A 26,330-nucleotide genomic window follows, 5' to 3' on the forward strand; every position below is an offset into this window, starting at 1 on the left:
TTTTTTTTTTTAACACTTTATTTATTTATTTGACAGACAGAGATCACAAGTAGGCAGAGAGGCAGGCAGAGAGCAAGAGAGGAGGAAGCAGGGTCCCTGCCAAGCAGAGAGCCTGATTGAAGGCTTGATCCCAGGACCCTGAGACCATGACCTGAGCCAAAGGCAGAGGCTTTAACCCACTGAGCCACCCAGGCACCTGACATCTTACTCTTTTAACTTATTTCCAGCATCTCTTTTTTATTAATTTTCCTCTTAGATCACCATTTTCCCCCATCAGCATCTTTAGCAGTTGATTCTTTTGGGGGACCTTTTTCCCTATAAAGAAAAAATTGTGTTATTTTAAACACTTTTATAATTTGTGATTACTCAACTGCAAGAAAATACAGAAGAGCAGAGATGGTAAGTGACGTTGATCTTACTCTCCGTGGTGGGTGTAATTCCAGACCCTGCCTGAGTTAAATTACAAGTTACACTATATATCTTGGACCTTTGGTATCAGACTTGAGCTTCAGAATCCCATGGTGGGAAACCCTCACATGCCAGGGTCTGTTTTATAGGAAATAGCATATAAACAAGGAACGTATGCCCAATCAAGCTTCCTTGAAGAAAAGCAACATGTTGTCATATGGTTGGGTGAATTCTAACAGCTGGCCTTGCTTTCTTCCATCACTTACTATAGCCGAATATTGTGCAGCTTCGTGACAGACTTTGTAAAGCACAAGGACAGCCTCTACCAGGACAGGAATCACCTAAAACTCCTTATGACAGGCAGCAGCTGCCCAAGGGCAGGCCTGGACCAGTGGCTGGCCACACACAGATGCCAAGAGTTCCGGCTCAGCAATATTACCCGCATGTGAGTGATGTGATCCTGATGAAGTAGAACATTCATATATTTCTGTTCAAATTGGTGGTTTTAGTTTAGTGGATAAGAAACCTTAATCTGCTCTGATAAAACTAGACAACATATTATTTTAAGAGTTTTTATATTCTTGGAAGTGGTATTTATGTTCTGTTTTTTAGGTGTGGTTTTTGTTTGTTTTTGTTTTTTTTTTAAGATTTTACTTATTTGACAGAGAGCGAGAGAGATCACAAGTAGGCAGAGAGGCAGGCAGAGAGAGGGAGAGAAGCAGGCTCCCTGCCGAGCAGAGAGCCCGATGCGGGGCTCAGTCCCAGGACCCTGAGATCATGACCTGAGCCGAAGGCAGAGGCTTCAACACACTGAGCCACCCAGGCGCCCCTGTATTGTTTTGTTTTGTTTTGTTTTAATGATCAGTTTAATCTGGGCAAACGGTTTATATTTTAAATATAAATTAAGTTAAGCTCTCTGGGGAGATTTCTTCTTGTTTCTTATCACTCAAACTTCCCTTACACATGTACATGTGTTCTTGAAACTGCTACAGTTTGAGTCTTCCAAAAAACTAAGTTAAGTAGTGGGAATAATTTTGGGGGTGATTTGGTTAATATTATAAAATATTCTTGGAAAAGTACCTTTTTTTGAGTATTCTATTCTAAATCATTTTTTTAAGTTTACTGTGCCTTCTGCATCAGTCCAATAAAGAGTATTCAGAGTACACTTTCTTTTTTAAAAAAATTTTATTTATTTGAGAGAGAGAGAGAGAGCACATGAGCGAGCACCAGTGGGGGAAGAGAGAGGGAGAAGCAGGCTCCCTGCTGAGCCGGGAGCCCGATGGAGGGCTCAATCCCAGAACCCCAGGATCATGACCTGAGCCGAAGGCAGATGCTTAACTGACTGAGCTACCCAGGCACCCCTAGAGTACACTTTTGGGTGGGAAGAACAACTTGGATAGTAGAGAATGACCAAAGGTATATGAAGTTGAAGGTCATGGGGATTACTAAGATGATTAAAGATTTTTTTTTTAAAGATTTTATTTATTTATTTGAGAGAGAGAGAGAGAACATGAGAGGGAAGAAGGTGAGAGGGAGAAGCAGACTCCCTACGGAGCCAGGAACCTGATGTGGGACTCCATCCTGGGACTCTGGGATCACGACCTGAGCCGAAGGCAGTCGCTGAACCAGCTGAGCCACCCACGCGCCCCTGTCTATTGTACCTTTGATTAATACATTTGATTTTAACTGTTTTGTTTTTTCCTTTATTTGACAATTATTTTTTTGAGAGCTTTACTATGAGTGCCTATCTTTAGTCTACCTGTTGCTATATTGGTAAACAAAACAGATCAAGTGTCCCACTCATGGAGATTGCCCTGGTTTTAGAATGTCTGTGACGTAGGGAGGACAAAGCAGGCAATGGCGAGAAAAATTGAGAGGCAGAGAGGTCAAGTGACAAGATAGAGTTTTAAGACTTAAAACTTGAATTTCTTAGCATTATGTGCTAGTTAATGGCCGACCTGGTGTTGGAACTCCCAAGCGCCTTTAGCTGGGTCACGCTATCTCAGGGTACTGAAGTGTGACACCCTTTACACGGGGCAAAGAGACTATCTCCTCTGGATGTCATTGGGTTGGTCTGTCTTTCTGGTAAGATGTAAAAACACTGGAAGACTTTGGTTATACTTTGACCCAGCAGTCTCATGCTTGAAGAAAAGAAGAACAAATTGAGTAATCAATTAAGCAGTTATTTTCTTGGTTAAAGCTTATCTTACACCGAATGAGGAGTTTTTGCGAAGGTTTATTTGACAAAAAGATTTTGATGGCTTAAAAATATTTTTTGAAAACCTCGGGACTCCAGGGTGAGCAGCATGGTGTAGTATAGCACACACTGGCCTGGGAATCAGGAGGCCCGATTCGGTCCTAGCAATGTCACCAGCTGGTTGTACGGACCGCAGCGAGCCCCTGCATTTCTCAGTGAAGTGCTGGCTCTCTCAGTGGTAGAAGGTGGGGATTAGACTGAATCGTCTCTGATATACTCTGATTGTATGTTTCTAAACCTCATTTGGGACTAATGTGATTTCTGTATGGCTCTAATAAAATCCAGAAAGGGGAGCTTATAGCAGTTTGTTTACATCTAATAGTAGCATGACTATGATTAACGCTTCAAAATCACTTTTTACTCCATTACCTTTCTCCCCCTCAGTGTCTTCTTTCCTTACCTACTTACAGGAACTAGCCTTTTCCCCTTATTCTTGACACTTGAATGGCATTGTTTTTATGCTTTGATTTAGGTTTTCATATTGATTTTTCCCCTGCCTCCCTCCCCCTGTTTTCGTTGTGAATGTGTGTTTTTCTTTTCGAGTCCCCACTACCTTGAAAGCAGGGCCTGACTAACATGTAGTGTCTTGCCGCTCTGATTTTTTGCTTTGCATCTCTGGCTATTAATGCCTTTGGGGTTTTTTTTTTTTCTCTTCTTTTAACATTTTTATTTTTTATTTTCTGTGATTGGTATTTCTTTGTTCAATTCAGGTTAGAATTGCCCCTACTGTCACTACCTGGAGTAACAAAACTCCTACCGCCCTTCCCAGCCATCCACCTGCAGCCTCTCCCTCTGACACACAGGTATATCCTTCATTATTCCTCTTTGAGCAGAATTCTGCTCACCCAAATATATATAGTTAAATATTCTCTAACTGCCCCTTCTCTTGAGTTCCCCTCCCCCCGTCTGTCTGCCTGCTTGTTGCATTTTTAATGCTTTAGGGTGCAAGAAGCAGTTTTAGGACAATTTGTTGATTTTCTTATCCCTCTCCTTCTTTTGTTGTTCTAAATTGACCTCAGCTAGAAAATATCAACTGAAGTTCGAACAGTGGCTTAAATCTAATTGCACTGAAGATTTTCTTTTTTCTTTCTTCTTTGTTTTTTGAGCATTGCGGAAATTGAAGAGAAGCGAAACTTCCCTTGTGGCATTTATGCTTCTATTTCCGAAGTGTGGAGTAGTGGATGGCGTTTAGTAGAGATGGAAAATCCTGGTGACTTATTGTGAATATCACTAACACTGTTTTATGAAGTCATTAGCATCTGTCGCCATTCTTTGCACTTATTGCTTTGGACCTGTTCAATCTTTAAGTCACTTAGAATGTGTTGCTAAGAGAATGTGTTCTAAAGAAAATAGAATGTACAAAATGCAGGGTTTCTTACACAGTGAAGGCTTGTTTGTTTGTTTGTTTTAGAAAAGTAAACACAATTCCATTTCAGAGATTATAAATCCACCTGGTAAGATTCTTGGCTCCAAATGTAATCCTCCTGCGCTCGCTTCGGCAGCAGATTTACTAAAATTGGAACGATACAGAGAGGATTAGCATGGCCCCTGCGCAAGGATGACACGCAAACGTAATCTTCTTTTTTATCATATTCCCCTTCCGTAGGGAGAAAATCCTCCACCTCCAGGTTTCATAATGCATGGAAATGTCAACCCAAATGCTGCCACAGCTCAGCTTCCCACATCTCCAGGTCATATGCACACCCAGGTACCACCTTATCCACAGCCACAGCGTAAGTAGTGCGACCCTGAAGTCCTTGTGCAGCCCCGTGTCTTATTCCAATGTTGAAAGATTCGCTTTGGAGCTCCAAACGCATCAAGCCAGTTTTAACAAGCAAAGAGAGAACCATTCTCTGTAGGACGTGAGAGAGAGAAACATGGTTTCCTAGGAAGCATCCTGAATCGGCATGCCAGGAAATAGCTGGTGTCAGTCCGTTCAGAACAGTTGGCTCCTGTTCCTGAGCAGCTACTAAAGACAGTGAATTGTCCCATGATTTGGATATTTTTTAAAAAATGGAATTTGTGAAAGGATTTAGTTGCATATTCTTTTCCTTTAAGCAAGATGACACAAACCATTTTTGGAAAAATGGTTCCAAAGGATATTTGTTCTTGTTTTCCATTTGTATCATCTTTTTTAAGAAATAGACTTTTTATTTTTTTAAGATTTTATTTTATTTAGTTGACAGAGATCACAAGTAGGCAGAGAGAGAGAGAGAGGAAGAAGCAGGCTCCCCGCTGAGCAGAGAGCCTGATGTGGGGCTCGATCCCAGGACCCTGAGATCATGACCTGAGCCAAAAGCAAAGGCTTTAACCCACTGAGCCACCCTGGAGTCCCAAGAAATAGACTTTATTTTAGAGCAGTTTTAGATAGCACATTTGAGTGGAGAGTACAGAAGTTTCCAATATCCTCCCTGCCCCTATGCACAACCTCCTCCGCTTCAAAAGCCCCTACCCCAATGGTACGTTTGTTACAGTTAATGAACCTACACTGACATGCCATTACCATCCAAAGTCCATAGTTTACTTGAGGGTACGCTCTTGGTGTTGAACATTCTATGAATTTTCACATGTATAATAATGACATGTGCCCACCATTGGCTTTTGTTTTTTAGAAAACATTTGTACTTAGAAAATATCACCACTGTTTTAAAATTTAATTGACCAAAAAAATAAAAATCTCCAGGGGGGAAATTATGGGACTAAACAACTATTACAAAAGCAAGAGACCACTGCCTAGTAAGAAGTAATCCCAATAAGCCTGCTCTGTGCTAAAATGGATGTTCTTAACATGGATACAGATTTGACAGGACTTTTCACTTGCGCTCTCTTCCGGATAAAGTAGGTACAGTTCTAGTAGATTCGTTCCCTGGGAGTCCATACCTACACCTGGTCATGGAGAATGTGTTAGTGTTCTCTAATCCGGCCTCAGACCTTTGCATCAAGATGTTAGTCGGGTGCCTGGATGCTTACCAACCAACTGTACACAGTATATGAAATACTGTGTTGTAATTGTTTTGTCAGGGATCATGGAGAGTTGGCTATTAATCTGAAACTATGGCTCAAAATCACAATTTGAGTAGCTGATGATATTACCAGATGTTGGAGAAGATTTCTGATTCATAACAATAGTGTTGACCGTACAATTCTTATAGTGGGAGAGGTGTTGAGCCACCACCAAAGTCCCCTTATTTACTATAAGGGGAAGTGCTTTGAACATGTAATTCCGGCATGGTTCCATCTGGTGGCTGGTAGGTGTCACTGTAGTCTTTCCCCAAGGTCAGGAAAGGGTCAGTCTTGGAGTTCTTGGGTCTGATGATTCAAAGAATTTTTTTTTTTTTAAGATCTTATTTACTTATTTGAGAGTGAGAGTGAGAGAAAGGACGAGTTGCGGGGGTGGGGCAGAGTAAGTGGGAGCAGCAGACTCCCCTCTGAGCAGGATGCCCAATGCTGGGCTCCATCCTAGGACCCTGAGATGATGCCTTGAGCCAAAAGCAGATGCACAAGAGACTGAGCGACCCGGGCGCCCCTCAAAGATTTTCATAGCCAACAGCAGTCTGGAGATGGCAGGTTTCAAATACTGGATCCAGTAACTGTTAGTATCATTTAAGGGAATCCCAGCTATCAAAAGCATAACACAGAAGTGTTAATATATGGTTGTAGCCCATTGTTGAAAGAATAATGATGAAAGTAATTTCCATAGAATGCAGTAAGTTTGGGTTTTTTTATTGCTATCTGAATAAACTTGTAACTAATTAAAATTTCTGTTTCTTCTCCTTGGTATAGCTTATCAGCCAGCCCAGCAGTATTCCTTCGGAACAGGGGGGTCAGCAATGTACCGACCTCAGCAGCCTGTCGCTCCTTCTGCTTCAAATGCTTACCCTAACACCCCTTACATATCTCCGCCTTCTTCCTATTCGGGGCAGTCTCCGCTGTATGCAGCGCAGCACCAGGCCTCTCCACCTGCCTCCAGCTCTGCTGCTTCTTTCCCTCCTCCCCCTTCCTCTGGAGCGTCCTTCCAGCATGGCGGACCAGGAGCTCCGCCGTCATCTTCAGCTTACGCGCTGCCTCCTGGAACAACAGGTACACTGCCTGCTGCCGGCGAGCTGCCTGCGTCGCAAAGAACAGGTCTGCGCTTGAAAGGGATTCGGTTTGGCTCCCTCCTTTATTTTTTCATGAACACCTGGGTGGATGGAGGGGAATCATGTCTGACTCTTTGTGAGCTGAGCAGTCCGAGGTGTTGACTGAGTTTGTAGAACAAATGCTAAAACTAGTTCTAAAAGTGTGATTGTCCCATAATGAACTTTAGTCGCTAAGTGAGAAGAGCTTCAGAACTTCAGAAGGGTCAGAGTGTGTAATTGGCCCCTGAACTTAAAGTAAGTGGTAAGAAATTAATTGGCAAGATAAGTGGTGGTTGAAACTAGGTTTAATTGACACTTACTGCTTTAGAGCAAAACTTTGTTCTGTTCTTACTGAGTTTTCAGTTTTTACAATTGTTTGTACCTTAAACTCATTCATGGAGACTAAACAGTATAGTGTCGTAATGAGATTGTACATAATTTTATAATGTTTATTTACAAAAATGAGGAATCTCGATATGCTTATCTAAAGGAAAAAAGTGAGAGAGCACAGCTCTGACAGAGAGGTTCTCTAAGACAGTAGAAGGTCAGCGGACGGTAGTGTAGCAGTTCCTCCTTGGGACAATACCACCCTCAGACGTTTGGGAGTTTCAAGGGTTAGATAGATACATAGGTAGATAGTCTAACAGTGTAGTCGTGCCTAAAATTTTCTAATTAAAATCATAATTTTAAATTATTTCTATGGTGAAATACATGTTTTATAAATTCTTACTTATAATTACAGCATTACATTATTTTTTATGGGTAGGTTATATTATCTCATTTTTATTTGGTTTAGTAATAGGGGTCTTAAAATCATGTGTTATAAAAAGGGACCGATGAGACAGGGTTAAGAACCATTAACCATACTGGTTAAGAATGCAGGCTTTGAAATTTGACTCCCTGGATATGTATCCCAGCTTCAGTAACTTTCTAGTCATGTAACTTGGTAAGTTACTTAAAATAGCCTCAAGCCAATTTCCTTAGAAATAATAGTACCTATTCATAAGCTTATGTAGATTTTTGAATGCACTAATACATTAAGACATTTGGGGATAGTGACTGTAAAATTTGCTGTGATTACACAGAAGCTGACTCAGAATTAGAGCTCTGTGCCTGTTGGTATTTGACGGTAATTTCCCTTTTAGATTACCTAACTGATGTTTTTGAAATAGAGGGCAAAGAGATGAATGACTCTTGCTTTGCTCCTAATACTGAAGTTGCTCCTGGGGAGTCCACTATATATATTTTTTCTTTTAAGCAGTAGCTGTAATTACTGCAAACACTTTTCATAAATAGGATCTGTTGAGGAAGTATTCTTTTCTAACAAGGTCTTATGGGTCCAGAATTATATGCCTGTCTCCTCTCTAATATATAAAATAAAGTCCAAAGTACCAGAAATCACTCACAGACACACAAAGTATCTGTATCACCCTTTACTACAAAAATAAAATTTCTGTAACCGTTAATATAAATAGTTAAATAGGTGGATATTTTAGGAGGCTGAAATTCAGTTACAGAGTCAAAAAATTACCTTCTAAAACCTCAGTGAGTAAAGACAGTATCCATTCTGATCCAGGAGTTTTATTGGAGTTCCAGAAAATCCCTGCTTAAAAGTGGTGCAGGGAAATAGGGAGGTAAATGATCATTTATTGAGTATACATTGGATATACACCCTCACTTACCATCTATTGTCTTATTTAATTCTCAGAGCCATGAGAAACAGATATCTATATCTATATATATCTGTATCTGTATATATATATATATGTTTATATATATATATATATATATATAAAATTGGCATGAGGAAGCTTGGTCTCCTAGGAGTTAAACTCATGGTCGCATGGTGAGAGTGAGTTGAGATACTAGTCCAGGTCCCTCAGTCTTCCGAGCCTGAGTTCATTCTTCACCAGATGGTCTAGTCCTGATGAAAGTGATAGAAGTAGTCAGTTATCAGTGTTGGAATTATACAGCAGCACTGTTTTAGACATTTGTTACTTCAGCATCTAAGTTAAATATTTGCATGGGTATTTTTTTTCTCCTTAAGCAGAAGTGTATTTGCTTATATATACAAAGTGTATTTGCTTATATATACAAAGTAACAGGATCTTCTAACCTGGCTGAGAAACAGTGACTAACACGAAGAAGCCGCAAGCATTTCGCAGTATTCAGCATGTACCAAGCCAGCTGCTTTGTTACCCTCTTGCATGTTAATAGTCCCCTTTTAATTAATAGTTATAGCTTGACCATATTTTATTTTTTTATCTGCTAAAAATTTTATTTATGATATATAAATAATTGTGGCTCTAAATTTTATCTTTATCCTTATGTGTCTTATGATCATATCATGGTTCTCTGTAAGACTTGAAAATTGCATTTATCCAGTGGATAATTTCTTTTTTTTTTTAATTCGTTTATTTGTTTATTTACAGCATAACAGTGTTCATTGTTTTGGCATCACACCCAGTGCTCCATGCAGTACGTGCCCTCCCTATTACCCACTATCCAGTGGATAATTTCTGACAGACATTAGGATTTGCAAGGCCTATAACTGTTAGTGAACCACAAAACTATATGCCTGAGGCTCAGAGAAACTGAAACTAACATTGCAATCATCAGAACATTCATTCAGTAAATTCTTTTTTTTTTTTTTTTCAATTTATTTTAAAAATTAACATATAATGTATTGTTAGCGCCAGGGGTACAGGTCTGTGAATCGCCAGGTTTACACACTTCACAGCACTCACCATAGCACATACCCTCCCCAGTGTCCATAACCCCACCACCCTCTCCCTGCCCCTCTGCCCCCGTCAACCCTCGGTTTGTTTTGTGAGATTAAGAGTCTCTTATGGTTTGTCTCCCTCCCGATCCCATCTTGTTTCATTTATTCTTTTCCTACCCCCCAAACCCCCCACGTTGCATCTCCACTTAGGGAGATCATATGATAGTTGTCTTTCTCCGACTGACTTATTTTGCTAAGCATAATACCCTCTAGTTCCATCCACGTCGTCACAAATGGCAAAATTTTGTTTGTTTTGATGGCTGCATAGTATTCCATTGTATATATATACCACATCTTCTTTATCCATTCATCTGTTGATGGACATCTAGGTTCTTTCCATAGTTTGGCTATTGTGGACATTGCTGCTATAAACATTCAGGTGCACATGCCCCTTCGGATCACTACGTTTGTATCATTAGGGTAAATACCCAGTAGTGCAATTGCTGGGTTGTAGGGAGCTCTGTTTTCAACTTTTTGAGGAACCTCCATGCTGTTTTCCAGAGTGGTTGCACCATCTTGCATTCCCACCAATAGTGTAGGAGGGTTCCCCTTTCTCCGCATCCTCGCCAGCATCTGTCGTTTCCTGACTTGTTCATTTTAGCCATTCTGACTGGTGTGAGGTGGTATCTCATTATGGTTTTGATCTGTATTTCCCTGATGCCAAGTGATGTGGAGCACTATTTCATGTGTCTGTTGGCCATCTCGATGTCTTCTTTGCAGAAATGTCTGTTCATGTCCTCTGCCCATTTCTTGATCGGATCATTTGGTCTTTGGGTGTTGAGCTTGATAAGTTCTTTATAGATGTTGGATACTAGTCCTTTATCTGATATGTCGTTTGCAGATATCTTCTCTTATTCTCTCAGTTGTCTTTTGGTTTTGTTAACTGTTTCCATTGCTGTGCAAAAGCTTTTGATCTTGATGAAGTCCTAATAGTTCATTTTTGCCCTTGCTTCCCTTGCCTTTGGCGATGTTCCTAGGAAGAAGTTGTTGTGGCTGAGGTCGAAGAGGTTGCTGCCTGTGTTCTCCTCAAGGATTTTGATGGATTCCTGTCTCACATTGAGGTCCTTCATCCATTTTGAGTCTATTTTTGTGTGTGGTGTAAGGAAATGGTCCAATTTCATTTTTCTTCATGTGGCTGTCCAATTTTTCCAACGCCATTTGTTGAAGAGACTATCTTTTTTCCATTAGACATTCTTAACTGCTTTGTCGAAGATTAGTTGACCATAGAGTTGAAGGTCTATTTCTGGGGTCTCTATTCTGTTCCATTGATCTATGTGTCTGTTTTTGTGCCAGTACCATGCTGTCTTGATGATGACAGCTTTGTAATAGAGCTTGAAGTCTAGAATTGTGATGCCATCAACTTTGGCTTTCTTTTTCAATATTCCTCTGGCTATTCAAGGTCATTTCTGGTTCCAGACAAATTATAGTATTATTTGTTCCATTTCTTTGAAAAAAATGGATGGGATTTTTATAGGGATTGCATTAAATGTGTAGATTGCTTTAGGTAACATAGACATTTTCACAGTATTTGTTCTTCCAATCCAGGAGCATGTGACATTTTTCCATTTCTTTGTGTCTTCCCCCATTTCTTCACGAGTACTTTGTATTTTTCTGAGTGTAGATTCTTTGCCTCTTTGGTTAGGTTTATTCCTGGGTATCTTATGGTTTGGGTGCAATTGTAAATGGGATTGACTCCTTAATTTCTCTTTCTTCTGTCTTGGTGTAGAGAAATGCAACTGATTTCTGTGCATTGATTTTATATCCTGATATTTTACTGAATTCCTGTACAAGTTCTAACAGATTTGGAGTGGAGTCTTTTGGGTTTTCCACATACAGTTTCATATCATCTACAAAGAGTGATAGTTTGACAGCTGAGGCTAGGACTTCTAGTACTATGTTAAATAGCAGTGATGATAATGGACATCCCTGCCGTGTTCCTGACCTTAGCGGAAGAGCTCTCAGTTTTTCTCCGTTGAGAATGATATTTGCGGTGGGTATTTCATAGATGGCTTTGATGATATTGAGGTATGTGCCCTCCTCTATCCCTACACTTTGCAGAGTTTTGATCAGGAAAGGATGCTGTACTTTGTCAGATGCTTTTTCAGCATCTGTTGAGAGTATCATATGGTTCTTGTTCTTTCTTTTATTAATGTATTGTATCACATTGATTGATTTGTGGATGTTGAATCAACCTTGCAGCCCTGGAATAAATCCCACTTGGTTGTGGTGAATAACCCTTTTAATGTACTGTTGGATCCTATTGGCTAGTATTTTGGTGAGAATTTTCGCAACTGTGTTCATCAAGGATATTGGTCTATAATTCTCTTTTTTGATGGGATCCTTGTATGATTATGGGATCAAGGTAATGCTGGCCTCATAAAATGAGTTTGGAAGTTTTCCTTCCATTTCTGTTTTTTGGAACAGTTTCAGGAGAATAGGAATTAGTTCTTCTTTAAATGTTTGGTAGAATTCCCCTGGGAAGCCGTCTGGCCCTGGGTTCTTGTTTGTTGGGGGATTTTTGATGACTGATTCAATCTGCTTCATGGTTATGGGTCTGTTCAGATTTTCTCTTTCTTCCTGGTTCAGTTGTGGTAGTTTATATGTCTCTAGGAATGCATCCATTTCTTCCAGATTGTCAAATTTTCTGGCGTATAGTTGCTCATAATATGTTCTTACAATTGTTTGTATTTCTTTGGTGTTGGTTGTAATCTCTCCTCTTTCATTCATGATTTTATTTGGGTCCTTTCTCTTTTCTTTTGGATAAGGCTGGTCAGGGGTTTATTAATCTTATTAATTCTTTCAAGAACCAGCTCCTAGTTTTGTTGATTTGTTCTATTGTGGGGTTTTTTTGTGTTTGTTTGTTTGTTTGTTTGGTTGGTTGGTTTCTATTTCATTGATTTCTGCTTTGCTCTTTATTATTGCTCTTCTCTTCTGGGTTTAGGCTTTCTTTGTTGTTCTTTCTCCAGCTCCTTTAGGTGTAGGGTTAGGTTGTGTATTTGAGACCTTTTTTGTTTCTTGAGAAAGGCTTGTATTGTTATTTATTTTCCTCTCAGGACTGTCTTTGCTGTGTCCCACAGATTTTGAACCATTGTGTTGTCATTATCGTTTGTTTCCATGAATTTTTTCAATTCTTCTTTAACTCCTGGTTGACCCATTCATTCTTTAGAAGGATGCTCTTTAGTCTTCATGTATTTAGGTTATTTCCAAATGTCCTCTTGTGATTGAGTTCTAACTTCAGAGCATTGTGGTCTGAAAATATCCAGGGAATGTTCCCAATGTTTTGATACCAGTTGGGACCTGATTTATGACCCAAGATGAGATCTATTCTGGAGAGTTCCATGTGCACTAGAGAAGAATGTGTATTCTCTTGCTTTGGGATGGAATGTTCTGAATACATCTGTGATGTCCATCTGGTCCAGTGTGTCATTTAAGGCCTTTATTTCCTTGTTGATCTTTTGCTTGGATGATTTGTCCATTTCAGTGAGGGGAGTGTTAAAGTCCCCTACTATTATTGTATTATTGTCAATGTGTTTCTTTGACTTTTTTATTAATTGGTTTATATAGTTGGCTGCTCCCACGTTAGGGGCATAGATATTTAAAATTGTTAGATCTTCTTGTTGGACAGACCCTTTGAGTGTGATATAGTGTCCTTCCTCATCTCTTATTATATTCTTTGGCTTAAAATATAATTGATCTGATATGAGGATTGCCACCCCAGCTTTCTTTTGATGTCCATTAGCATGGTATATTGTTTTCCACCCCCTCACTTTAAATCTAGAGGCGTCTTTGGGTCTAAAATGAGTTTCTTGCAGACAGCATATTGATGGGTTTTGCTTTTTTATTCATTCTGATACACTGTGTCTTTTGATTGGGGCATTTAGCCCATTTACATTCAGGGTAACTATTGAGAGATACGAATTTAGTGCCATTGTATTGCCTGTAAGGTGACTATTACTGTATATTGTCTCTGTTCCTTTTTCTGATCTAGTCCTTTTAGGCTCTCTCTTTGCTTAGAGGACTGCTTTCAATATTTCCTGTAGAGCTAGCTTGGTGTTTACAAATTCTTTTAGTTTTTGTTTGTCCTGGAAGCTTTTTCTCTCTCCTCCTATATTCAGTGATAGCCTAGCCAGATATAGTATTCTTGGCTGCATGTTTTTCTCGTTTAGTACTCTGAATATATCATGCCAGTTCTTTCTGGCCTTTCAGGTCTCTGTGGATAAGCCTTTGCCAATGTAATATTTTTACCATTGTATGTTACAGACTTCTTGTTCTGGGCTGCTTTCAGGATTTTCTCTTTGTCACTAAGAGTTGTACATGAGATGACGGGGTCTGGACCTATTCTTACTGATTTTGAGGGGGGTTCTCTGCGCCTCCTGGATTTTGATGCTTGTTCCCTTTGCCATATTAGGGAAATTCTCTACAATAATTCTCTCCAATATACTTTCTGCTCCCCTTTCTCTTTCTTCTTCTTCTGGAATCCCAATTATTCTAATGTTGTTTTCGTCTTATGGTATCACTTATCTCTCGAATTCTCCCCTCGTGGTCCAGTAGTTGTTTGTCTCTCTTTTGCGCAGCTTCTTTATTCTCTGTCATTTGGTCTTCTATATCACTAATTCTCTCTTCTGCCTCATTTATCCTAGCAGTAAGAGCCTCCATTTTTGATTGCACCTCATTAGTAGCTTTTTTGATTTGAACTTGTTTAGATTTTAGTTCTTTTATTTCTCCAGAATGGGCTTTTATTTCTCCAGATAGGCTTTCTCTAATATCTCTCATGCCTGGCTAGCACCTTGCGAATCGTCATTCTGAACTCTAGATCTGACATATTACCCATGTCTGTATTGATTAAGTCTCTGGCCTTCAGTCCTGCCTCTTGTTATTTTTATTGTGGTGAGTTTTTCCGCCTTGTCATTTTATCCAAATAAGAATATATGAAGGAGCGAATAAAATACTAAAAGGGTGGCAAAGACCCCAGGAAAATGTGCTTTAACTAAATCAGAAGAGACTCCAAATCATGGGGGGAAGAAAGGGGTTAAAAAGAAGTTCAGAAAAAAAAAAAAAAGAAAGAAAAACTAAAAAAGAAAAAATATAAAAAAGAAAAAAATAAATATATATTAGACTGGTGAATAGAACAGGGTCACCCACTTAATTTTGGGAGTATTTTGGTCTCTTAGAAGAAACTGCCTCCCCACATTTTAAAGAATGAAAAACATATATAAGGGTAAACACAAATAGGGGATGGAATATGACTATAAAGATGAAATTTTTTTTTTAATTTTCTAAAAAAAAAAAATTGAAAAAATTTTCTAAAAAAGGAGTTGGCTGGGAGAATAAAGAAAAAGAAAGTGGAGAGAATTTGCTCAGGCTGGAGACTCGAACAAAGCCCTGTGCTAGACTTAAGGTATATTTTGATCTATTAGAAGTTGTATCCCAGATTTTTTTAGAAGAAAAAACCCTATGTGTATACAAAAAATAAAGTTAGGTACAATCAAGGATAAAATATGACTATAATAATGATGGTTCAAAAAGAATTTTTAATTTTGGAATGGTATTGTTAAGATAAATAGTAAAAAAAAACATTAAAGCGGAAAGGGTAAAAGTTAAAAAAAATGTAGCCGAAGAAAAAAATAAAAGTTAATTAACGTTGCAAAACTAAAGAATCTTGGGGAGAAAGCCATGAATTCCATGCTTTGCTTTCTCCTCCTCTGGAATTCCACTGTTCTCCTTGGTAAGTGAACTTGGTCTTGGCTGGATTTCTTGCTGATATTCTTGCGGAGGGGCCTGTTGTAGTGATTCTCAAGTGTCTTTGCCTGAGGCAGAATTGCACCGCCCTTACCAGGGGCCGGACTAAGTAATCGGCTCGGGTTTGCTTTCGGGAGCTTTTGTTCCCTGAATGGTCTCCGTAGAGTCTGGAGGACAGGATGAAAATGGCGGCCGCCCAGTGTCTGGCCCAGAGGAGCCGAGAGCTCGGGCCCCACTCCTCAGTGCGTCCTCGGAGAAAAGCGCTCAATCACTCCCCTCTCCCCGGCCTCCGGCCCGTGACCGAGCATCTCTGTCTCTGGCACCAGCGCCACCTGGAGTCTCCGAACCCCGCAGATCCCTGCGCTCTTCCAGGGCGTCTTCCCGGATCTTGTGGGGTCCCCGCTCACAGAGCAGTGGCCTGACTGTGCCGCGGATCGCGATAAGGTAACCCCGAGCTGAGAGCTCACTCCTCGGCTCCGTCTCTGTAGCCGGCTTCCCCGCTCTAATACCTGCGAGCTCTGCAACACTCCGACACCCCGATCCTTCTGTGACCCTGCGGGACCGGGGCCACCCTGACTCCGCGTGGGCTTCACCCCAGCTTAGCCTCTGGAGCGATGTCCCTCCGTGGAACAGACTTTTCGAAGTCCCGATTTTGTGCTCTGCTGCTCAGCCGCTGGCCGGGAGCCGGCCCTTCCCCCCACGGTCTGTCTTCCCGTCGCTTTGGATTCACTTCTGTGCAGGTCCTTTCAGAAAGTGGTCATTTTCTGTTTCTAGAATTGTTGCTCTTCTTCTCTTTGGTCTCCTGTTGGATTTGTAGGTGTTCGCAATGGTTAGATAAGCTATCGAGCTGATCCCCTGCTGCCTGATGTCGTCTCAGCCGCTACTCCTCCGCCATCGTGGCTCCTGCCCCCTGTGTTGATTTTTTAACATGTTGACCAAAAGTGTCATTTTGCACATCTATGATGCTGTTTTCTAGGGATATTTATGTTGTTCGTGTAGCTTGCTTTACCTTCTGTGGCTATTAAAATGTATAGAAGTCAATTTTTTGTCTTTTTAAAAAGTCATACTTAAGCAGTCAGTTTAAAGACAAAACAAAAACATTGAAAAGGGTTAGAGTTATAGCTGAAACAAAACTGTACTAAATTGATAAGAGATTTGAACAAGGATTATCCGGGCCGAAATAAAACATATCTCTAAATATAAACACATTACATGATTGAGGTTGGGAGGAGTCAGGCGTATATTTTGAGGGCGAACTTTGATTATTGTACAGCTGTTACTTGCTACTCAACAGGACATCTGCACCCCCAAGGTATGTGAGCTCGCCCGTTGGCTATCCATTCCTGTTGCGAGTCTTTTTGTTTCTAATTCTGATGAAGTATCGTTCCTAGTTTTGAATTTAATATGATTTCATTATGGATTTGGAGTCATTTTACCAAAGGGTCCTATGAAATTGCTCCACAAACCTTTTTGTGCTAATAGTTTGTGAAATCTCGGGGTACCCTCCCAGGCTTTCATACCCAGGGCTTGAGTCAATGCCATGAGAAGTTATAGGGGAACCCACTGTCATCTCTTCCTGCCTCTAATGGGGCGGGAGAGGAAGGCATGTTGTTGAAAGTCTTTCTGAAGGAAAGGGTGTAGGCCAGGGTATTTCTGGTACTTTAGCTTTGTGATATACAGGCTCCCTCCATCTGAAGCAGAAGTCTTATGCTAGAGAGTACATCAGTGGTTGTGCTTCAGGTTAGTCCTCTGTAATAACCCACACACAGTGACTCCCAGGGCTTTACTGACAGTAGTGCTGGGAGGTTACAGCTTGCATGGGGAATTAGGTTGTAAAATTGCCGTGTAAGGCAAAAGTAGGAAATCGCTTATAAAAAACAGGAAATCCTTGAACATTGCGTTCTTTAGTTAAGCTCTTGATGAGGAAGTTGCCTTCAATTTCTGTAGGTTACATGTGCATATAATTTATCTCCACTGCCATACTTTTGATTTGAGGCTGGGCCTGGCCTGACCCTGAATACCTGATCGTTTTGGTTTTGCTGTGTTAGTTTTCAGCCTTTTTTCCTCTGGTCCACTGCCAGAAACTTCAGTTCTCTTAAGTAGTGGTTTCTGGAAGGCCTGTGCTACACAGTCTACAAATCCATATATTTTTACAAAACCATAGAAACATTTACCTGTGGACTGGGTCTGTTGTCATTTATGCTTGTGTTCATGGTGTGACCTGAATTATATGAAATGACATTTTCATCAGGACGCCTCCCACATCTGGCAGTGGAGTCGGCACCACCTTGCTAAGATTGTCTGATGCTCTTACCTGTCACAAGTACAGGCTGACGTTTGCAGGACAGTGTAGAATGCCTCCCGTTTTTCTTTAAATCCCTACCAAAAGAGGGCTTTGACCAGCAAGCCGTACTGGCATTACTTGGGAACCAGCTGGAACAATAGAACCTCAGGCCCTTCCCTATAGGCAGTGAATTAGAATCTGCATTTTAACAAGATCCTCAGCTGACTTTGATGACAGCTTTAGCTAATACTAAGTGCTCCCTCCACCACGATGTTATTGATCAAATAATAGGAAAAAAATTCATGCAAACAGGGAAATATTATTTTAAATAGGCATGAACAAAATTTTTTCTTAAACAGGCAGCACAGTAAGAGAAAAAGGTGATGCTAAAGAGTTAATTGGGTCTGACACAAACTGAATGAATTTGATCTACCCAGAAGCTGATTATTTTCTTAATTGGATGGAAGACATTTTACGTGACTTGATAAAAAGAAGGTTTTTTTTGGGTTGATGGAGGGAGAAGCCATTACAAAATGTGGTAGAGTTTAGAATCTTTTTGATGCTAATGCTGTTTAAGTGACTTTTACATTTTGTCTACAGAAAATCAATTTATGCAAGACCAGGCACCTATGTTGGAAGGTGAATTGGTTATAAAATATATCTTTGGAAATTTTCAATCATTAAATACGGTTAATGAATGACCATTCACAATAATGCATGTGAACCTCAAAGTTGATGATATCCTAAATCTGATCAGTATCACTTTTTAATTTGACTTCTTAATCAAATCAGATCTTAGAACTGATTGAATGAACATGGTGACGCTGTAGCTTAAATCATTTTCTGTTTTACATAATCGTAAAGACAATGACTGTATCAAGATTGTCTTGGATAGGAGTAAGGTTAGAAGGTGATGAGATTGATTTAAATGATTCTCTGTGTATGACCAGAACTTTAAGAATTTGGTAAGCAGATAGCAGCATGTAGTTTAATATTTTGTGATTAGCTCTTGGGTGTTTTGAGGATTGTTTGGCATTCTGTCTTCTAGTAAACCTGTAGAAAATTAATTCCATTTTTAAAATCAAGGCTAAGGAAGGATGCCCAGCTGGCTCAGAGAGATACGTGACTCTTGCTGTCAGGTTCGTGAGTTTGAGCCACATGTTGGGTATGGAGATTACTAAAAAAAATAAAAAAGTAAACTTTAAAAAAGTCGAGGCAAATGAGTACATGCTGCAGTTGGAAGATCTTGTTTTTAAAAAAAATTTGTGTGGCATTATGTACAGATCACAGGTTCTTTGGTCTGCTAAGCAATTTTGTTGTGATTTAATATGGGTATCGATAAAACAAGTAAAAGGTAAAATCCTGAAAGAATGTCTAATTTGTTGAAAGAGAAATTTTTTGCTTTAACTGTAACATACATGAAAATCAATGAAATGTAAAATGATTACATTTTGATTTTAAAATGATCCTGTCTTTATTTCTGACATGTTTTCTTTAAAGATACTGGCATTAAAGTACTTAATTGTGCTACTGATGTCTGTTTTTCACTTTGAGATGAAGGGTTTTGGGGGCTTTTTAGGGGAAATTTACTGAAGTTGACAGTAGTTCATTTTGTATTTGCTGCCAACCTTGGATTTTGTGTGTGTGGCGTTAGAACAGTCTTATCACATATATGTCAATGCTTTCTACTTTGTGAACAGTTTCTAAGGCAGAGATGCAGTACTGCAGTACTGTGTCTTGAGACCTTTTTGTAACAGTGTTTCTGCCGTGTGGGTGATTTCTTATGTTGAATTGCTCTCTTGGGAAATAGGAGATTGTTACTTTTATTCTTTTCTGCATGTTGAATATAACAAAAGTGGCTCTTTCATTTTTTAGCAGACTTGGGTGATTTATTTTTTATTTATTAAGAGAGAATTTCTAACTGATCTTTGAAGGTTATACATCAATATAGACATAAAGTCTTCACTATCCTTAAATTTAGTGCAGCTCTTTCACTTTAAATGGAAATAATATCAAGTTACCTTGCCTAGTAAGCCAAGGCTTTGTGAATATTTGAGGAAATAGGTTTGAGAATCCAGGGCTTCAGAGTGATCCCCAAAGCTCAACTTTTGTGAGTTATCCTCGGGTTTAGGGCAGAATTTGAAGGTATTGTAAGATGAATACAATTGAGTTTTCTTCTTTTCAGAATTCTAAAGGAAAATGCTCTTTATTTTCTCTTTTAGGTCCTCAGAATGGTTGGAATGATCCTCCAGCTTTGAACAGAGTACCTAAGAAGAAGAAGGTACTAGAAAAAGATGTCGGTCTAGTTGCCTGCAGGTGTTCTGTTAATCCCAAAGCCACCTGGAATACACCACCCTTCACTGACATTTAAGAGCAAAGTTTACTGACCGACAAGTTTCAAGTGTATTTTAGCTTACATCCTTTGTTTATTTAAAAAAAAAAAAAAAAAAAAGTTTACATCCTTTGTTTAGTTTAAAAACAAAACAAAAAACCAGTGTGGTGGTGTGAATTTAACTCCCATTGGAAGACAAGATGTAAATTACCAACAGGTCTCTTTCAAAGAGTAGGAAACAAAATTTCCCAGTGATCTTTTTTCTTTTGGGGGTGTGTTTGGTCTTTGGTTTCCAACAGTAGTCCTGGATTTGGTAATTATATTTTGGACTGTTTTGTCTATCACATACAGCATGAAGAAACAACCTACTAGCTGAGCAGTGTTTAACTGTCAGTAACTGTTGAGCGCTTTGGAGCACAAGATAAGATTCTTCTCTCCTTCTTTCTTCCCAAAGTTTTTGATTTTTTTTTTTTTAACTTGCAATAATTTCCTTTCCTTAAATATAGTAATGAGAGGGCATAACAATAAAATTGGGAGGCACTAAATGGGCAAAAAAACCCCCAAAATTTAGGTTAGTAATAATTAGAAATTAGAAATGAAATCTACTACTTTTAATATGGTTGGATTAACAGGTAACATCTACTTAGTGATCTAGGAAAAGGAGCGTTACATCAGGATCACATTAAATAGAAACATTCATTTGGCATATTTGATTCCAGTATTTACTAGATATAATTCTCTAGACTTGGACATCCTCTTTCAAAACGCCTTGTTTTGGCTCCCCATATGAGCGAACGTATGGAAGACAAAGGGGAAACTGAGAGGTCCAGTTTTTTTTTTTTGTTTTTTTTTTTGTTTTGTTTTTTTTTTTTAAAGATTATTTATTTATTTGACAGAGAGAGATCACAGGTAGATAGAGAGGCAGGCAGAGAGAGAGAGGGAAGCAGGCTCCCTGCCGAGCAGAGAGCCCGACACGGGACTCGATCCCAGGACCCCGAGATCATGACCTGAGCCGAAGGCAGCGGCTTAACCCACTGAGCCACCCAGGCGCCCCTGAGAGGTCCAGTTTTGAGCTCTCTATCCCTCTTACCCAGATTAGCTCTAATTTTATGTTTTACTCTAGAATTCTGCATAAAATTTCATTTGAAAGTAGAATACTACTACAAACAAATAACATTTTTTAAATGTTAACCTTATTTAAAGGTAAGTAAATGATACTCTTTGGCTTATGCTTGTTGGTGTCTTTTATTTCTGTCTTTTAAAGATGCCTGAAAACTTTATGCCTCCTGTTCCCATCACATCACCGATCATGAATCCTTCGGGCGACCCCCAATCCCAGATGCTGCCGCAGCAGCCTTCTGTCCCCGCACCGCTGTCAAGCCAAGCTTCATTCCCGCAGCCACATCTCGCAGGTGGCCAGACCTTCCATGGCATCCAGCAACCCCTCGGTCAACCAGGCATGCCACCATCTTTCTCCAAGCCCAATATTGAAGGCGCCCCAGGGGCTCCTATTGGAAATACCATCCAGGTAACAGTCAGTCTGCGTCCGTGGAATGGAAGACGGCTCTGTTTCAGTTCATTTTCTTAATGTGTTAACTCTGATGATTACACCTGTATTAATGAACATCTATATTTGGTTTCAGTTAAGACAACCTAAATAAAAAATAGTAAGCCTTGTTTTTAAGACTGATCATGCAGGGATATTTTTCAGTTACGTGGCCGTAAACCTCCTGGAAGAGGCTCACGTATTTGCTAGTGTATGTTCACACTAACTTGACAATCGCGGTATTTCATTTGACCGAACCAGTAGCCATAATTCAAGATCAGTTGAATGCTATTTTCAGCCAGGCTGGCTCAGCAGAAGTGTAATGAGTTGTGTCTTTCCTTGTGTATGTGTAAGAGCTTACACTATACAGCCTACCTTCACATGGAGACACAACTTTGTACTGCTTTTCACATACAAACACCTAGTTGCAAGGGTTCTAGACGATAAAAAAGTCACATACAACTAACTTAGACACACAAAGGTAAACATTTTGATGTGTTCATGAAGAGTGAAGAGCTTGAGTCAAAGTGAACATAAGATGAAACAAATCCCTGCCCAAAGTATAAAACTCGTTCTGTTTTTGTCTTTGACCCATTGAAGTCAAATTTATAAACACGTTTCTCTGTCACAAGGCTGTGCTTTACTACATTCCATTATAAAAACCAGTGTTTTGATGGAGGTGGGAGAACTGACTTCTTTCCACAGGACTTTAAGTTATAAAGATGGACTCTTGTTGCTTTTTTATGATTACAAGTCTACGCTGGTTTGGGAAGCTACCCAGCCGTTCACTTTTGTTTAGACCTGGGCCGCTCATGCTGTACTCCTCTAGACCGGAACCTCATTCACTGCCGGAAGGGAATGCTGCCCAGGGTGTGTGTGTTCAGCCAGGCCTTTACATCCAGCTGCCTGCCTACCTGCATGCCTTCAAGGCACCTCACACTCCACATTTCTGAAGCCTTATTCATGGTCTTCCTCCCAAACCTCATCTTCAAAATCTGGTCTTCAAAACTCAACGTTTCCTGCTTCAGTGCATGGCACCATAACCCTTCCTGTTTAATCTAGCCGAAAACCTGGGAATCATCTTTATACTCTTCTCCTTTAATCCCTCTTTCAAGTCTATCCCTAAATCTTGTTGATACTGTTTTAAGAATCTCTCTCAGATGCCCGGCCTACACTTCCAGTCTGTTCTGTGCTGCCTTCGTCCCCAGTGTGCAGCGGTGCAGGACCTCTGACTAGTCTGCCTTTGGTCATCCTTCTGGTTAAAACACTTCTCTCAAGATAAAGACCAAAATATATCCAGAAGCCCTCCGCTGCATATTCCTCCTTGCTGTCTCTCTGCCCCCGCTACACCGGCCTCCTTGTAGTCACCGTGTCATGATCCTCCTTTCGGACACGTTCGTGGGCTGCCAGGAATGCTTTTCCTTTCTCATTTAGCTCGTTGACTCCTGCTTGTCCTTCCGATACAATTTCCTGCGGAGAGCTTGCCCCTCGGTTAAATTCCAGTTATACTATCTGTTGGTTCCGTTAATGTTAGCTTCTTAGCAATGAACTACCAACACAGTTGCTGTCTTACATGTGCGGATGACATTTTATTTTTTTACTTTTTTCAAGTAAAATCTTTGATTAAGATATAAATGTTTGTAAACTTTTTTTTAATGAAACTTTGAAATGTCATTTTCTTCTTTTAGCCTAATAAATTGCCAGAGAGCTGAGATCATTTCTGAATTGGCTTGTAAATACGTAGTCAGTGACTGGCACATAATTACTATTATTTTTGAGTGAATAAACTAATAAATCAGAACTTTAAAAACAAACAGTCCTTCTTTATTTTTCCATCTATACATTCAAGTTATATCATGGTCTCTTCTATGCCAACTTTTGACTTAATCTTGGCAGTTTGGGGCACCTTGGTGGCTTGGTGAAGCAGCTGCCTTTGGCTCAGGTCATGGGATCAAGCCCCACATGGCGCTCCCTGCTTACTGGGGAGCCCGCTTCTCCCTCTGCCTCTGCCCCTCTCCCTGCTTTTGCTCTCTCTCGTGCACTTTCTCTCTCAAATAGATAAATAAAATCTTGAAATACATCTTGCAGTTTGATGGTAGACCAATTACCAACCTTCAGGAGCAACCAGAGAACAGAAGAATGCCAGGATAAACCAATGAGCCAACAAGCAGAGCAAACAGCCACCGTCGCTCGCGGGCTGTGTAAATGCCTGGTCCTTTTCGCTTCCTTCTGGCATAGGTCTGCTGTCTGCTTCGCCCCAGATGTGTGCCATGATGGACCGAATTCTTTATATCCAGTTCTGGTTTTGAAAATCAAAGCTGTAGAAGCCTGTCCCTTCTGCTGAATATCTGATTTTCATTTTTACTTATCCCAAGGGATTTCACATGTTAATTTGTCATTTGATTTTAACAAGTGGTTTTCTTTTTATCGCAGAGTTTCGGGGCTTTGTGTATAGGTCATTTCTGGTCCTTTCTGGTCACTTTATGGTATTATTTCTTACAGCATGTGCAGTCTTTGCCAACAGAAAAAATTACCAAGAAACCTATTCCAGATGAGCACCTCATTCTAAAGACCACATTCGAAGATCTCATTCAGCGCTGCCTCTCTTCGGCTACAGATCCTGTACGTATTTGTTCTCATGTTTTGCTAATTTAAAATAATCACGTAGGGAGCTCTTCTGTAATCGCAGGAAGTCTTACGAGATACACTTTAGAAGTCTGTACAGTAGTAATACAACTAGCACTTACATCCTTGGCTTTACGTACAGCAATGTATTTAATTCCTTTTATAGGTAAGTATTTAATCCTCCCAGCAACCCCGTGGTAGGTAAATTTGTCATCTTTTTTTTTTTTACAGACAACTAAAGTAAGCCAAAACCAGCCAACACCCAAGGTCAGAGCCAGAATTCAAAATCAGTTTGGGTCTGGGATTTATGCTCTCACTCACTATGCGGCACTACTGCTCAGCTGCGGACCTCGTGTCTGGCACGTAATAGAACAGAATGGTGGCATGTAGGAGATTCAGGTTGGGGCTTGCTTTCTGAGCTCAGATCAAAGCTTTTAAAAGTAGGTAGATAATCTTACATGTAACTTTGCAAAGATCTTAAAAATAATTGTTTTAGATTCTGGAGTCATATTCATAGTTAAAGCGACTGATTTTACTTAGTTCGTTGAGAGGATGCCTGTGTATTGGCAACAACAAAAATTCAACAAAGCCGGTCTTGTTTTAGATGAACTCTCAATTTCTGCCAACAAACATTGAATATGTTTATTTAGTCCCTGGCCACTTGTCTGCTTGAAAAACAGCTTCTGGAGCTTGTTGTTTCCTCAGACGTTGAGTATGGACATGCGCAGCTTTTCTTCTGGTGTTTCACAAAGCTCTTCCTATACTCAATGTGTGCAAAGCAGAAGCAGGGGTTGGTTTGCATCAGCTATCGTGCCTGGCATTCTGGAAGTGCTGGACAGAGAGGAGCAGAGAGCAGATGAGGCAGACAGCCCCGCATACGCTGTCCCCTGTGTGCACCTCTAAATAGGGCACAGTCATTCAAAAACAGAAGAGCCCTAATAGAAATGAAGAGAACTCCAGCTCTCCTTCAGGCAAGAGTCAGTATAGAGAGGTTGAGACGACTCATAGCCCAGCTCAGTAAATTTTGTTGATTTAAACTTCTCTAGGCCAACATACCGTCTTCCCTCTGGGTCCAGAGGAGCCCTGGGCAGAAGAGAACCACAAAAGACAAACTGTTCCTGTGATTCCTGTAACCAGTTGGGTGGGGGGCGGTTCTAATACCCTGTCCCGACCAGCTGACTCTGCCCCTGGGGTAGGCTCCTACTGGTAGCGAGATGAGATTAGTTTTGAGCAGGGACTCAGGGTTCCCCTCCGTGCAGATCCTGTTAATCACCAGCTGGAATCCTTTTCACAATGTGGCTGTGATACAGTCTTTCCATGTTAGCTGTGTCCAGACAACACAAGGTAATTTTGCAGCGTGACTTAGTTTGTAACGTTATCTCGTTCTTTTTCTAAAATTCGTTCGAGGTATATCATGTTGTGCTTCAGCAGTTTTGTACGGTGCTGAGTGCTCATCGTGACAATTGTCCTCGTCAGTCTCTGTCACCTGTCTCACCGTCCTCCCATCCCCCTCCCTCTGGGAACTATCATCTTGTTCTCGGTAGTTTAGAGTCTGTTCCTTAGTTTGTCTCTCTCTTTTTCCTTTGGTAGTTTATTCTGTTTTTTAAATTCCACGTATGGGTGAAATCATATCTTTGTCTTTCTCTGATGGACTTGCTTCATTTAGCTCACACTTCTAGCTCCATCCGTGTTGTTGCAAATGGCAAGACTTCATCATTCTTCCTGTGACCGACTGATACTCTGTTGTGCACACCACAGCTCCTTTGTCCATTCATCTGTCCCTGGACACCTGGGTTGCTTCCATAGTTTGGCTATTGTAAAAAATGCTGTGATAAACATAGGGGTGCGTGTATCCCTTTGAATTCGTGTTTTTGTATTTTGGGGGTAAAGACTAAAGACTCAGTAGTGCACTTGCTGGATCGTAGGGTCGTTCTGGTTTGACTTCAGTTAACCGTCCTGTTCCAGAGTGGCTACACCTGTTCGCACTCCTTCAGGCAGCGCAGGAGGGTTCCCCTTTGTCCACACCCTCGCCAGCACTGTGCTGTTGGCTGTGTTGTTGACTTTAGCTGTTCCGACCAGTGTAAGGTGATATCATTGTAGTTTTGATTTGTATTTTCCTGATGGTGAGTGATGGTGAGCATCTTGTCATCTGTCAGCTGGCCGCCTGAATGACTTCTTTGGAGAAATATGATTCACGTCTTCTGCCCGCTTTTTAATTGGATTATTTGGGGGGGGGGTG

The 26,330-nt window shown here is 40.4% G+C and overlaps 1 protein-coding gene and 1 non-coding gene across 19 annotated transcripts in view; both read left to right on the forward strand.

The window, feature by feature from the left end:
- Positions 1–26,330, forward strand: part of SEC31A (SEC31 homolog A, COPII coat complex component) — a 75,529-nt gene that overhangs the window by 44,856 nt on the left and 4,343 nt on the right. For 6 of the 18 annotated variants that reach the window (XM_045995759.1, XM_045995787.1, XM_045995782.1 and 3 more), the window contains 8 exons: positions 680–853; positions 3,376–3,468; positions 4,272–4,398; positions 6,449–6,790; positions 18,189–18,227; positions 19,811–19,869; positions 21,185–21,448; positions 23,969–24,088. In XM_045995759.1, the coding sequence (XP_045851715.1) occupies positions 680–853; positions 3,376–3,468; positions 4,272–4,398; positions 6,449–6,790; positions 18,189–18,227; positions 19,811–19,869; positions 21,185–21,448; positions 23,969–24,088 (1,218 nt within the window). The remainder of the gene's footprint in view (positions 1–679; positions 854–3,375; positions 3,469–4,271; positions 4,399–6,448; positions 6,791–18,188; positions 18,228–19,810; positions 19,870–21,184; positions 21,449–23,968; positions 24,089–26,330) is intronic. The other 12 variants (XM_045995805.1, XM_045995841.1, XM_045995823.1 and 9 more) reach the window with 8 other exon arrangements.
- LOC123937758 lies at positions 4,150–4,251 on the forward strand. The gene has a single exon (XR_006817556.1). It is a non-coding gene; the product is annotated as a U6 spliceosomal RNA (small nuclear RNA).

Source organism: Meles meles, chromosome 2 (assembly GCF_922984935.1).
Source record: "Meles meles chromosome 2, mMelMel3.1 paternal haplotype, whole genome shotgun sequence".
Classification (NCBI taxonomy): domain Eukaryota; kingdom Metazoa; phylum Chordata; class Mammalia; order Carnivora; family Mustelidae; genus Meles; species Meles meles.